This window comes from Ctenopharyngodon idella, chromosome 10 (genome assembly GCF_019924925.1).
Source record: "Ctenopharyngodon idella isolate HZGC_01 chromosome 10, HZGC01, whole genome shotgun sequence".
NCBI classification, from domain to species: domain Eukaryota; kingdom Metazoa; phylum Chordata; class Actinopteri; order Cypriniformes; family Xenocyprididae; genus Ctenopharyngodon; species Ctenopharyngodon idella.
In genome coordinates, this window is record NC_067229.1 from 41,303,719 (window position 1) to 41,316,687 (window position 12,969).

The 12,969-nt window shown below is 37.1% G+C and overlaps 2 protein-coding genes across 2 annotated transcripts; both read left to right on the plus strand.

Moving 5' to 3' along the window:
• Nucleotides 1–566: 566 nt before the first annotated feature.
• waif2 (Wnt-activated inhibitory factor 2) lies at nt 567–4,894 on the plus strand. The gene has a single exon (XM_051911272.1). The coding sequence runs from the start codon at nt 742–744 to the stop codon at nt 1,777–1,779; it is 1,038 nt and encodes a 345-aa protein (XP_051767232.1). The 5' UTR covers nt 567–741; the 3' UTR covers nt 1,780–4,894.
• Nucleotides 4,895–8,861: 3,967 nt separating this feature from the next.
• Nucleotides 8,862–12,344, plus strand: LOC127521843 (olfactory receptor 1L4-like). Its single transcript, XM_051911288.1, has 2 exons — nt 8,862–8,959; nt 10,854–12,344. Exon 2 carries the CDS (start codon nt 10,906–10,908, stop codon nt 11,887–11,889), a length of 984 nt encoding a protein of 327 aa, XP_051767248.1. The 5' UTR covers nt 8,862–8,959; nt 10,854–10,905; the 3' UTR covers nt 11,890–12,344.
• The last annotated feature ends 625 nt before the right edge of the window (nt 12,345–12,969 follow it).

Below are 12,969 nucleotides of genomic sequence, written 5' to 3' on the forward strand. Positions count from 1 at the left end.
TTATTATCCATCCCCAAATGTGTGTTTATGTGTCACATATCAGTACATAGAAACAGCAGCCGCAAAAACTGGTAATTAGTCTTTCAACATACACTTTTCGCACATAATTCTGAAGCTAAAAACACTGACTTTCTGATACTTAAGTATAGAGATGTGGCTACCTCACAAATACAGGGGTGAATACAGGAGTGAATTCAGGGTGATTGGGACACTTTTTGCCATTGAGATGAATTGGAAAAAGTGCCCAATCAATCTGATCTCACCCTATGTGTTTGATACTTTGACTTTTAAGTAACATTTTGAGACAAGTACGATTTCTCTATTGCTATTTTTACATCCCTGCTGAACAGTTTTCAAGGCAGCGTGCTTTATTTAACTTTAGGTGCCCCCGTAGAGCATGGAAGAGTTTCTAAAATGCTTTGGACAGTGTTCTCACATTAGGTTCATTTAGTCTCCACACTGTCATAACTGAAAAACTACACGGCTCTATGTATCTCTCTCTCACTGAGGGAAGTGGGCGAGGTTTTGCTCACCTCAGGGATGCTGCTAGACAGCACTTGATCGCATTTGTAGTGTAGGCGTCGTCAGGGGAGCTGCTGGAAGAGAAAATGCTGCCGGGCTGAACACTCACTCTCTGGCCTCACGGACTGCTTTCCTCGATGGCTGAAACGGTTTCCCGAAGCGAAGTGAATCCTAACTATGAATTGACTTTATGCGGCAATTAAACCTGTCCGTTTTGGAATGACAGACTGTTATTCGTTTGAGATTAAAATGGAAAAAAACAGAAAACAACTTAAATCAAAGCGATATCATTTTACCGTGGGGCTGATGTGTTTGTTTGTTTTGTCCGCTGACGCTTATGAATGTCCATATACCTGCAGATGTTATAACAGATCCGTGATCTGTGTGGACTCGGAAGAGATCAAACTACCTCTCAAAGTGCCCATAAGGACCCAAAACTTAACTTTAAACAGAAACAATATCTCCGTTTTAACCAAGAGAGCGTTTTCAGCCAACGGGACAGGTATGGAGTTGCTCGCGCTGTCACTGGAGGACAACAACATACGGGAGATCGAAAGTTGTGCGTTTTGTGGACTCTCCCGACTTCTTTCCTTAGAATTGAGTCACAACCGTTTAATGGTTGTGGATCCTGATGCTTTTTCTGGATTGGGACAGCTGCGTAATCTTTACCTCAGTAACACCTTAATGGCTCTGGGCGCGAGCGAATTATCAAGCGCACTCTCCAAGGACAGTTTGTGCAATCTTCAGACACTGGACCTGTCTGGAAACCGTTTGAAAGCAATTCCTCTTTCTGGGTTTGACAACCTCAATTTAACCACATTAATACTAACAAATAATTCCTTCGCGACCTTGGATACACGCAATTTATCAAAATTAAACGAATTCAGTGAAATACGTATTTACTTAGCAGACAACCCGTTCGAGTGTAAATGTGACAAACTGAAGGAGTTTACTGATTGGCTTAACAATAGCACTCAATGCAAAGACGCGGATAATCTGAAATGCGCGCACCCCAAAGAGAAGAAGGATATATATGTGCTGAAAGTGTGCAGACAACAAGACTTGGGTTCTTATGTGCTTCTCGGCATTGTGTTAGCCCTCATCGGAGTTGTGTTCCTCATGGTGTTGTACTTGAACAGACGAGGCATTAAGAGGTGGCTCAATAACATCAGAGAGGCCTGTCGGGATCAAATGGAGGTGTATCATTACAGATATGAACAGGACTCCGATCCCAGACTAGCAAACGTTGCCGTTTAAACGGAACCTCGTGACATCATCTCCTGGAACTCTTTGCTGACTCTTCGAGTTTTCGAGACTTTTGGAGACAAGTGCCCTCTTAAAAGTTGACCAAATCAACTATCAGCAGATAGATCATTTTAAAATGAACTTTATTGCTGTCTCATTTTAAATGTTGCACCATCCTAGTCACATTTGTTGGCCGCATACCTCATAAAGGCCGCCTCATTTCAGAAAAGTAACCATTACATTACACAGTAAAAGAGACATTACAATAATGTAATGGTCAATTTAGTAATTGTTACTTTTCTGAAACAAGACATCCTTAATGACATATGCTTCCAACAAATGTGACCTCCGCAGGGCGCTTCCAGGTTAATCGACCTGGAATTTCAATAACTCATCTTGCACTCATGGGTGTGTCCAATTTTTTTTTTTTTTTTTTGTAAGTAAAATGTTCTTGGAATGAGAATGTCCCTGCCCCTGCCTGTAACTATCAATCAAAGGGGTTGGGTTGTTGCTGGTTAAAAATGCCATTGAGATAAATGGGAATGCTAACAGATAGCTTTCTCAGGTATTAAAGATCTCATTGCAAGCAATAGAAAGTAGCAAATCATGGTTCAAGACTGTGACATAAACTGAACCCTTTTGGCTATTTTAACAAGAAATTTGTTGTCAACATAGGAAAGAAAACAGGGCTTATTAAGCGATTTCATCGCTTTAAGTGTTAATATATCAGGCTATGGAATGAAGGCGGTCTAACTGTAAATACATTTATCAGTATCAAAAAATAATACTAAGACATAACAATCCCAAATAATACATGTAACATACAATGCATTGCATTGACTTGCTGCATCAAACAGTCCAGTGGGTAAATCCAGCGGTAGATTTACCACTGGGTAAATCTAATCTATGAACAGCATAAAATACAATAATTTCCCTTATAATACTAAATGAAATACAAATGCAAATTATCAGCTCTTGTGACATAGTATAAGAATGAAAGTATATGCACAAACAGTATATGCATTGCCTGGAGGACTGCTTGAATTTTTTCTTTTTCTTTTTTTTAAACCCACATAACCTTGTAAACAGTGCCAAGTTCAGACACTCTTGGTTTAGAGTGAGACACAATGACATGAGTCCATTTTTTTGGCAATGTTTAATCTAGACCTTTGATTTTGTTTATGCGTATGGAGATTTGACTGTACAAAAGATGTGCAATTCTAACCTTCATCAAATCTTTTCATATTTTAAATGACTGTGATGCAGCCCAGATAACCATGTGATGAAATTATAATATAGAGCAGTGACATAATACCATTTTTATAAACAAATTATTGCATCCTCAATAAATTTCAAGATATCCTCAATGACTTTTCTTTGTGTGTGTTTTTGTTTGTTTATTTTTTACTATTTTGTATGGGTCTCACATCTCGTGTTTCTTCATGCATAATTTCATTTTTAAAACAAACATTCTGGATTTTCATCACTGAGAATATCAAACAAAGGCAACTGAATAAAAATACAGACTGAGAGAAAATCCATTATTCCAATTACAAACACATTTTGAGGCATCATTTGATTACAGTGAAGCGATTGGCAGTTTCTTACAGTAAGTGGAATATTTAAATGCAATACAATGTATGTGTACACACTTTTTATGTAAAATCTCAGTCTCTCTCTTTAAATAACCTACTATGAGGCTATCTCTCCTCAATACTGATGATAGTTGGAGACAATTTGCTGCTAATAAAAGAACAGAGGCATTGGCTGAAGACAAATCTGTGACATAATTATAGCTGGGATTAATCTCATCAGGGTCATAACTATAAGAGGGCTGATGTTCTATAAATCCTGGGTCTCGCCCCTGAGCTGCTTCATTTGCCCAGGTTTAATTACTAGGTTCCTTATGATTGGGTGTTTGATTTTAAACACAAGGTCAGTCGTACACCAGCACAACCCCCGATACAAATCCTGTGGGTACTGAACAGAAAATGAATTTCCTGTGCAAACCTATTTCCCTCCAGTTAGCCGGAATCATTTTTAATATAAAGTTTGTGTTATTAATGTTCACTGCATTGCCATTTATGCTTCAATGGTTTCTGTATCCTTTGGAATACAGATTTTTGAGAGGCTGCTGAGAAAAGGGTCTTTAAAGTGACTAAGCATTAGTTTTCAGATTTTAATGTGAAAATAGAAGTGTTGGGGTAACGCATTACAAGTAACTTGAGTTACGTAATCAGATTACTTTTTCAAGTAACTAGTAAAGTAACACATTACTTTTTTTTAATTTACAACAAAATATCTAAGTTACTTTTTCAAATAAGAAACTCAAGTTACTTTGTCACATTTATGGACTGACAGCTCTCCTGTCCCCATGTTGAGAGAAACAAAGTACAGAGGTGTTTTGTGCGCTGTGCGAACATGTTCAATGTGAACATGCATTTACTCATCTCACTTGTACGAAAACATTTAGTATTTCTCAAAATGAATAAAAACAGTAAAATACAATCTCAGAATTTTATGCAAACCTGTAATAATTAACTATATTAAATTACACAAATGTACTTTATGTATTTAATCTCACTTTATTAACCAATGTCTTTGCTGCTGACCTTCAATGATCTAATTCAACCATACTAATGAGCAAAAATTACTTTAGATTAGATTTAGAAATAAGAGTGTTGAACTTTAATTCAGAACGAAAGGTTTGTTTGAGCTGCACTTTCTACTGTACAGGTATAAATATGCATTTCCTTCAACCTGAGGCTTATTCATTTCACTTTTGGTGTGAAAGAGCCTTTACATTTGCCAAAAATAGAACTTTTTTGTTGATATTAAAAAAAAAACAAGCAAGCCCATGGGTGAGAAAAAGTAGAAGTAATGTAACGCATTACTTTTCATAAAAAGTAACTAAGTAACGCAATTAGTTACTTTTTTGGGAGTAACGCAATATTGTAATGCATTACTTTTCTAAAAGTAACTTTCCCCAGCACTGGTCGATAGATGTGTGAACCAGTGAGGTTTGTGTACAGTTTCTTCTTTTAATATAATGTGCTGTAATGAACGTTTTTGTGTATTTGATAAACTCAAATGGAAAGGAATGATTTTGAATGAATACAACTCACTGTCAGCATGATATCAAAATGGAAAATTATTATTATTATTATTATTATTATTTTGAGTATTTTTTATGAATATTTAATATAAATGATTTATCCATGCATATTTCAAAATGTAAATTGAATATAAGAGCATTATTTTATGAAAAAAAAAAAACATTAAATTGTATTATTTGAGCCCTAATTTTTAAGGAAATGGCTCTTTTTTTTAAAGATATTTTTCCCTGTCCCTTTATGGGTTCATATTTCATTATTTTCAGAAAACGTATACTTAAAATAGAGTTTTGAGGGTTCTCAAAATATTGCAAAACTTGTGCTTATTCTGGCCAAGAAAACTGCAGGTGTCAATATGTGCTGATGGCATCAGTTCAAGTCTTAGATAATAGAAGGAAAGATTTTGCTTCAGCATCATTCAGTTATAATCAGCTCCTAATAAAGAAGGTGAATCTTCTTTCCCACCCTGATTTTATTTCACACATACATGAACATATTATTCTCACATGACCTACTCCAGGCCCTAGTCTCTCAGTGTCTCTGCAGAGTTAGTCGCTCTCCGTGTGTAAAGAATTAGGCCTCTGACTCAGAGTCCATTGCCCCTTTAAGCCTGAGTGAAATTCGAAATGACTTTGTCCAATTCACAGACTTTCTAAAATTGAGGAAACGGTCAAATATTTATGCCGACCGCAGCAAAAAAAAAAAAGAGCAAGGGATAAAGAATGAAACCCATTGAAATAGGCTATTTTCCCTCATAATAGCCAGCCGTAGCCTTTTGTGCTCCTCTGGTCTTGTGCCAACTCATTCTCTATAGTGCTGGGAAAACCCATTACCATTCTATATTATCTTTTATGCACCAGGAACACATTATCATAGTGCCGGCCAAGCAACCAGACCTGTTTTCAGTAGATTTCAGAAGTTTATCAGGAGTTTTATAGTATTTAGAACTATTATAGAAATTGATCTTATTATGGGCAGTTGTGGCCTAATAGTTAGAGAGTCAGACTTGTAACCTGAAGGTCGTGGGTTCGAGTCTCAGTATACCGGCTGGAAATGTAGGTGGGGGGAATGAATGAACAACGCTCTTTTCCACTCTCATTACCCACAACTGAGGTACCCTTGGTCTTGAGCAAAGCACCTAATCCCAATTGCTCTCGGGTGCCGCATTAAAAATGTGGGTGTGCGTTCATGTGTGTGCACTTGGATTGGTGAAATGCAGAGCACAAATTATAGGACATCATACTTGGCTACACGTCACTTTATACATTGTTTTTTACAGACACATTATTTAAAAGAAGTTCAGACAGGACCACTTTGGCAAGTTACTTGAGTTTATTGAAACACAAGTTATCTTTGGCGGTATGGTTCCTTATGGCGGTTCTTGCTCTAAAATTAATTGAACATACAAGAGCTTTAACATTAACCCCCTGGAACCATCAGCTTGGAAATACATAGACAATTAAGACAATTAGTAATGTCTTTAAAAGCGAACACGGTAATCGTGTAGATGTGGCAGTGGGACGTCTGACTGTAGCTTGGTTATGAGGATGAGTGTCTCTCAGCAGAGAGGTCCATGCCAGCCAGGACTTGAAAGCCTTAGTGATCTGAAACAAAAGAAGACGACAACCAGAGGGTGCACAGTAATATGCTCATGCTTATAATGGGGAGGGAGGGAGGGTTGCAAGCAGTTTGAGCATACTTACCGAGCAGTAATGCCACGTGTCCCCGGTCTAATAGGAGAATGGTAGTGATTGGAGCGATTTGACAGCTGACTGCGTCAGCTGGTCGCAGCACTATGCCTACGTGGCCTGACTGAACTAACGCCGTGCTCAATTTGTTGCTCCAATGCTGTAACTGAATGTGTTGACTTGTATGAGGAAAGGAACTCTAAGGAAATGATCCCAGAGGAAATGATGAAATATAAGTGTTTGTCTTTCATAAGAGGAATGTGGATGCCAGTTGACAAAACAATTATTTCATCAGCAATCATGAGGCAAAAGCAGCTTTCAAACTAAACATATTTAAAGGTTTTGACAGACTCTTGACAGTTTTGCTGTTTACCTGGAGCTTCAATCAAAGCAAAATCCAGGTGGCAGAAGATGATACACTTGATGTATTTGATGCAACATCTCATTAATATTCACATCTGATTTTTTATCTCGCCATACATCACTGCAGCCAGCTCTCAATATTCCAATAATCGTTATAGAAGATAAACTCATCTCTATCTAATATAAATGAGTGTTAATGGGGGGGGGGCTCTGTATCTCATTTTCTTTTTCTTTTTTTTTCATTTAAGTTTTGAGAGTATTATGGTGTCTTTTTGAGTTTGGGGAGATCAATTAGCTCACTCTGAGGATAAACATTGTTGTGTTTTGCATCTCCGCTAAGGTCATTACCTCTTACCCTCATGAGATGAGAGCAGCCTGGGGCTAATTAGGGCAGGAATCATTCACACAGACTAGACTTGATTTGTTTCTGTCTCAGAATTGGTTAAATAAGACAGACGAATGAGTCTTTGTCAATGTTGTCTTTATTTAAGGAGAATTAGGTTGTTTGTGAGTCATTGGGTTGTGTGTGTGTGTGTGCGTGTGTGCGTACGCATTTTTGTGATTTATGAGGACAAAAATTTGTATAATGACATGGGTATTACATTGGTATTACAACGTGAACATGAAATATGAGGACATTTCCTCATATTTAAAATAGCTTTAAAAACATACTAAACAATGTTTTATTAAAAATGTAAAAATGCAGAATGTTTTCTGTGATGGGTAGGTTTAGGGGTAGGGGTAGTGTAGGGGGATAGAATGTACAGTTTGTACAATATAAAAACCATTACGTCTATGGAATTTCTTTACTTTGATGGCAAAGCAAACCTGTGTGTGTGTGTGTGTGTGTGTGTGTGTGTGTGTGTGTGTGTGTGTGTGTGTGTGTGTGTGCATGCGTGCGTTTTTGTGACATATCAGGACACAAATTTGTATAATGACATGGGTATGACATAGGTATTACAAGGAGAGGGTGACTTATGAGGACATTACCCCATGTCCCCATTTTTCAAAAGGTTTGTGCACAGTTTCCTGTGATGGGTAGGATTTAGGGGTAGGGGTAGTGTGGGGCGATAGAAAATACGGTTTGTACAGTATAAAAACCATTACGCCTGGAAAGTCCCCACAATTCACAAAAACAAACATGTGTGTGTGTGTGTGTGTGTGTGTGTTTCTTTACATGTGGCACAGATGGAAGCATTTACAAGGAGATTTTCTAGCTTTATTCTAAATTTGTAGAACTAACAAAGACTATTCTGTCCTTCTGTTAATTGTTTGTCTGACCAAATGTCAGAACGGAAACTGAAGCATTAACACCATAATCAGCACCCCCACAAGCCAAAATGATATTACTGCAGCTCTTGAACTTTTGGGTCTACAGGCATAATGTATCATCACATGTACTCTATCATATTGTGTATCATCATCATCGTCATCAAACTTTATTAAAAAACAACAACAAGACAATACATCACAAAACAACAACCACAAAAAGTAACGGGTGGGGGCTAGAAAAATTGATATAAATTACAAAAATACAACAATGTAAATACTACTCTCCAAATTAAGACAGATATATACAGTGATGTGTTTTACTCTAGCAGAACTGTTTGTTCATAGAATTATACTTATCAAATGAACCAGTGCCTTCAGGCATCTCAAATTCATTTATTTTAATTTACAGCAACAGCTTGACATCTCTAAACAGGGGCGTCGTAAGTGGGGGGAAAAGGGTGACAGAGTGCACAGGGCCCTGGCGTGTGAGAGGCCCTCAACGATCCTGAAATTATTATAATTATTATTATACAATTGTGCGCATATGCACTGTGTCTGCGCTATATCTCTGTTCGCAAGCTTTGCACAAGTCTCTGTAGGCGCCTCCCACGAGCACATCATGTACGCAATTCGCATGATTTGATTGGTTGTCTAGGAACATTGTATAGCGCTAAGGGAGAGTGGACGCGCCGGACTACGGAGTGTGGTGGTCTTCGATTCGTTCAAGCTAAGACCAGGCAAAAAGTAAACAGTAAGGTAAAACAATTCCTCATAAATTTCTTTCCAAAAAGACCAAGTAAGAACCTGTATTGTTCGGGCGAGGCGACGGCGACCTATATGCTGCTGTTTACGTTGTGTAAATAGATGCTTGCTGAACGGTAGTTTGCATTTTCCTATTACATAATGACAGCTTGTTTCTAAGCCGGTAATAAACGCTCTTATCGTACTCTAAACACCGAAGTAACACAAAAAGTGTGAGACAAATCTTTAGAGATAAACTGTAAATATGGAAAACAGTATGTAAACGATGTTTGTGTGGATCTTGCATTATATTAATATGATCAAACTTGGTCATATAATTTTAAGATAGTGTGTGAGGATAATAAACTAAAAAAAAAAGTATATCAAAAACAATTAAAAACATTAAACACTCACAAAATTCATCACAAGATCCAGGCAGCTATTGTTTACAAATCCAACACACTTTTAACATTTTACAGAAATGACAAAAAAATTGGCCATCTCAGTAACAGTCATGAAAGATTAAAGTAATATCACAAGTGTCATTATTTCTACCATGTATACTATTCAGCAACTATTCTTAAACTATACACGATAGCATAAATATCAGACATGTAGCATGGCTCAGGATAATATCAATCCTGTTTTCATCATGCTTGTAGAGGTACCTACAATGTTAAATAGTTTAGAGAGAATGTAATGTTTTGGAATACAATGTCTGTTAATAAAACACAAAACTGTCATTTTTATGTCAAATATTACTATGGTGCTCTTTTTATAGCACAGTTCAAACACAAGAGTGTTACATGATATAAAGTACAACTGTTTTTCTATCAGTGAGTGCTCTGTGTATAATTGTGCACTATTATTTAAAAAAGTGTGACATAAAATAAAAATATAATACTATATATATATATATATATATATATACAGTTGCAAGAAAAAGTATGTGAACCCCTTGCAGAATCTGTGAAATTGTGCAAAATTTTAACAAAATAAGAGAGATCATACAAAATGCATGTTATTTTTTATTTAGTACTGTCCTGAGTAAGATATTTTACATAAAATATGTTTACATATAATCCATAAGACAAAAAAATAGCTGTATTTATTAAAATGACCCAGTTTGTGAACTCTTTATTCTTAATACTGTGTGTTGGTTACCTGGATGATCTACCACTGTTTTTTTGTTGTGTGATGGTTGTTCATGAGTCCCTTGTTTGTCCTGAGCAGTTAAACTGAGCTCTGTTCTTCAGTTTTCCACCATCTTTTGCATATTTGAACCTTTTACAACAGTGACTGAATGATTTTGAGATCCGTCTTTTCACACTGAGGACAACTGAGGGACTCAAACACAACTATTACAAAAGGTTCAAACATTCACTGATGCTTCAGAAGGAATATAGGATATAATCTCCCAGAGGGATAAAGCAAAGACGGCAGTCTTTGCATTATCCCTCTGGGAGATTACATTGTTGTTACAAAAATGAACACAAAAACAAACAGACTAATTAGTGACACTTAAGGCAATTAGTTATACCATCAATAATCTCGCATTAGTGAAGCAAAAAAAACACAAATTAATGTCTTTTCTCTCAAGACTCTTAGATACTGGAGGTTCTTTCCTGTTTAATGACACCTCTGGAGGACAAATTGGGCAATATATTGCTTAAAAATCTTCTCAAGTTTACATTTAGAATCCAGAACTGTAAAGCAGAAGCAAAAACTGTTTCTTGTTATCCGCAAACCACCACAACACCTTTTCATGTGTGCATATTTATTATTAAGACAATGTAACGTTTTCATTGTTAGATTTCTGGTTAAATGTTTTAAGAGCTTATGCCATCAAATAACACAGATGTTGAAGGTGAATTGTAAAGCACAGACTGTTTGTGACTGTTTCTCATAGGTATCTGGTTTCTTGTCCGCTGAAAGCAAGGAAGCGGGGTCGTAAAAAAAGGATGGCCATGCAGAACAGCAATTCTGCCCCCAACAACTCCATCATTCAGCCTGCAGGATTTTACATTGTTGGCTTAAGTTCACTGCCTTACAATAATATCTATGTCATGTTCCTCACTGTGCTTTATGTGATCACAGTCATATGCAATGTCTTTCTGATCACCATCATTTTCTATGACCACCGACTGCATGTCCCAAAGTTCATAGCTGTTGGTAATCTGGCTTTAGTTGATATTATTCTCAGCACTTCTCTTGTGCCTGGCATGATAAAGACTTACCTTGTTCTAGACAATTTTGTGCCATTCAAACTGTGCCTTGTGCAAATGTTCACTTACTATACTTTTGTATCCCTCGAGTCATTTTCCATATGCGTTCTCTCTTACGACAGATTCATTGCAATCTGCTTGCCTTTAAGACAGGAGTCTATAAACACAAACACCAGAATGGCTTACATAATTGGTGCACTTTGTTTTTTTTGTGTTGTTGTAACGATCTATGCTGTTGAATCCATCCCAACCCTCTCATTTTGTGGCTCTCTTAAGGTCAACAGCTATTTTTGCGATTATGCTCCTACTTTATTACTTGCTTGCAACGATATAACACTTCAGTGGAATACTGGGAATACTTTAACTATACTCTTCATTGTTGTACCTTTGTCTTTTATTTTCTTGACCTATATGGGTATATTGCTCGCTGTATTCAGAATGAAGAATAATCAGAGCCGTTATAAGGCGCTGGCCACGTGCACCGAACACCTCATGTTAGTGGCCATATTCTACATTCCAATTTTTATTATCTTCAATCTTTCATTTTTTGGAATTTATTGGAACCCCGATGTAGGTCTGGCGTGCTTGTCTTTTTCGTCCCTCATCACACCCTGCGTAAATCCCATCATTTACTCATTGAAAACTAAACAGATTCGAAACAGGATTTATTCCTTGTTAACCCACAGACTGTCTGTTCATCCTCTTAAAAATGCACATTAATGTATAGAACATAACTGTGGCTTAAAGTTCTTATCTTAACTTATAAAGCAGTTCATGGGCTGGCCCCCGATTATATTTGTAATTTGGTGACAGTGCCCACGCCATCTCGGTCTCTCCGCTCCGCTAGTTCTTACTCTGTACCAGCCTTGTTGTAGCCTCAAAACTATGGGTGGGGGGTCTTTCTCTTGTATTGCTCCCAGGTTGTAGAATTCTCTGCCTTTTCCTATCAGGAATGCTCCATCTTTTGATTGTTTTAAGAATTTACTCAAAACATATCTTTTTAGTGAAGCTTTTAAGTAATAATTTTACAGTACTTGTTGCCATTGTTGTTTTTGTGTTATGATTGTGATTGTCATTATGGAGTAGTGTTGTTCTTTTGTTGTTTTTATTGTTGCAGTGCCTTGAGTGTAAGAAAGGTGCAATACAAATAAAATTTATTAATATTATTATTAAGTGTAAAGTGCTGAGCTTATTTATAATGTCATATCTTGGAGGATTTCTATGATGCTTTTGGTATTATTTTGTGCTCATAGTAAAATGCATTGTTTTTCAATCAAATTTGAATATTAAATTCTGCATTTTCTCTGCAGTTCATAATCATAAAGAAGCCATCTCCGTATATTCTTTCATTGTGCATTGTGTGTCCCATCAGGTAATCAAAAGTTCTACACACACTTGCAGTCTTCACGCCCACTTGAACACTTGAGCCAAATACAAGAGATACGTCATGTAAGTAGACAAGTGGTCAAGTGCATATAGACCGCAAGTGTGGGTATTTAGACAGGGCATAAATCTGCTCCTGGAGGGCCACTGTCCTGCAGAATTTAACTCCAACCCCAATTAAATACACCTGAATCAGCTAATCAAAACATACTAGAAACTTCCAGACAGGTGTGTTGAGGCAAACTGGAGCTAAACTTTTCATGACAGTGACTCTCCAGGAGCAGGATTGGACACCCCTGATCTAGACTATGAGGGGTTTAGAGCAGTGGTTTTCACTCCTGGTCCTGGAGGGAACCACAATTCTGCACATTTTGTCTTGGTGGATCTTCCTAATCCTATCCAGACAGCCGAATCCCT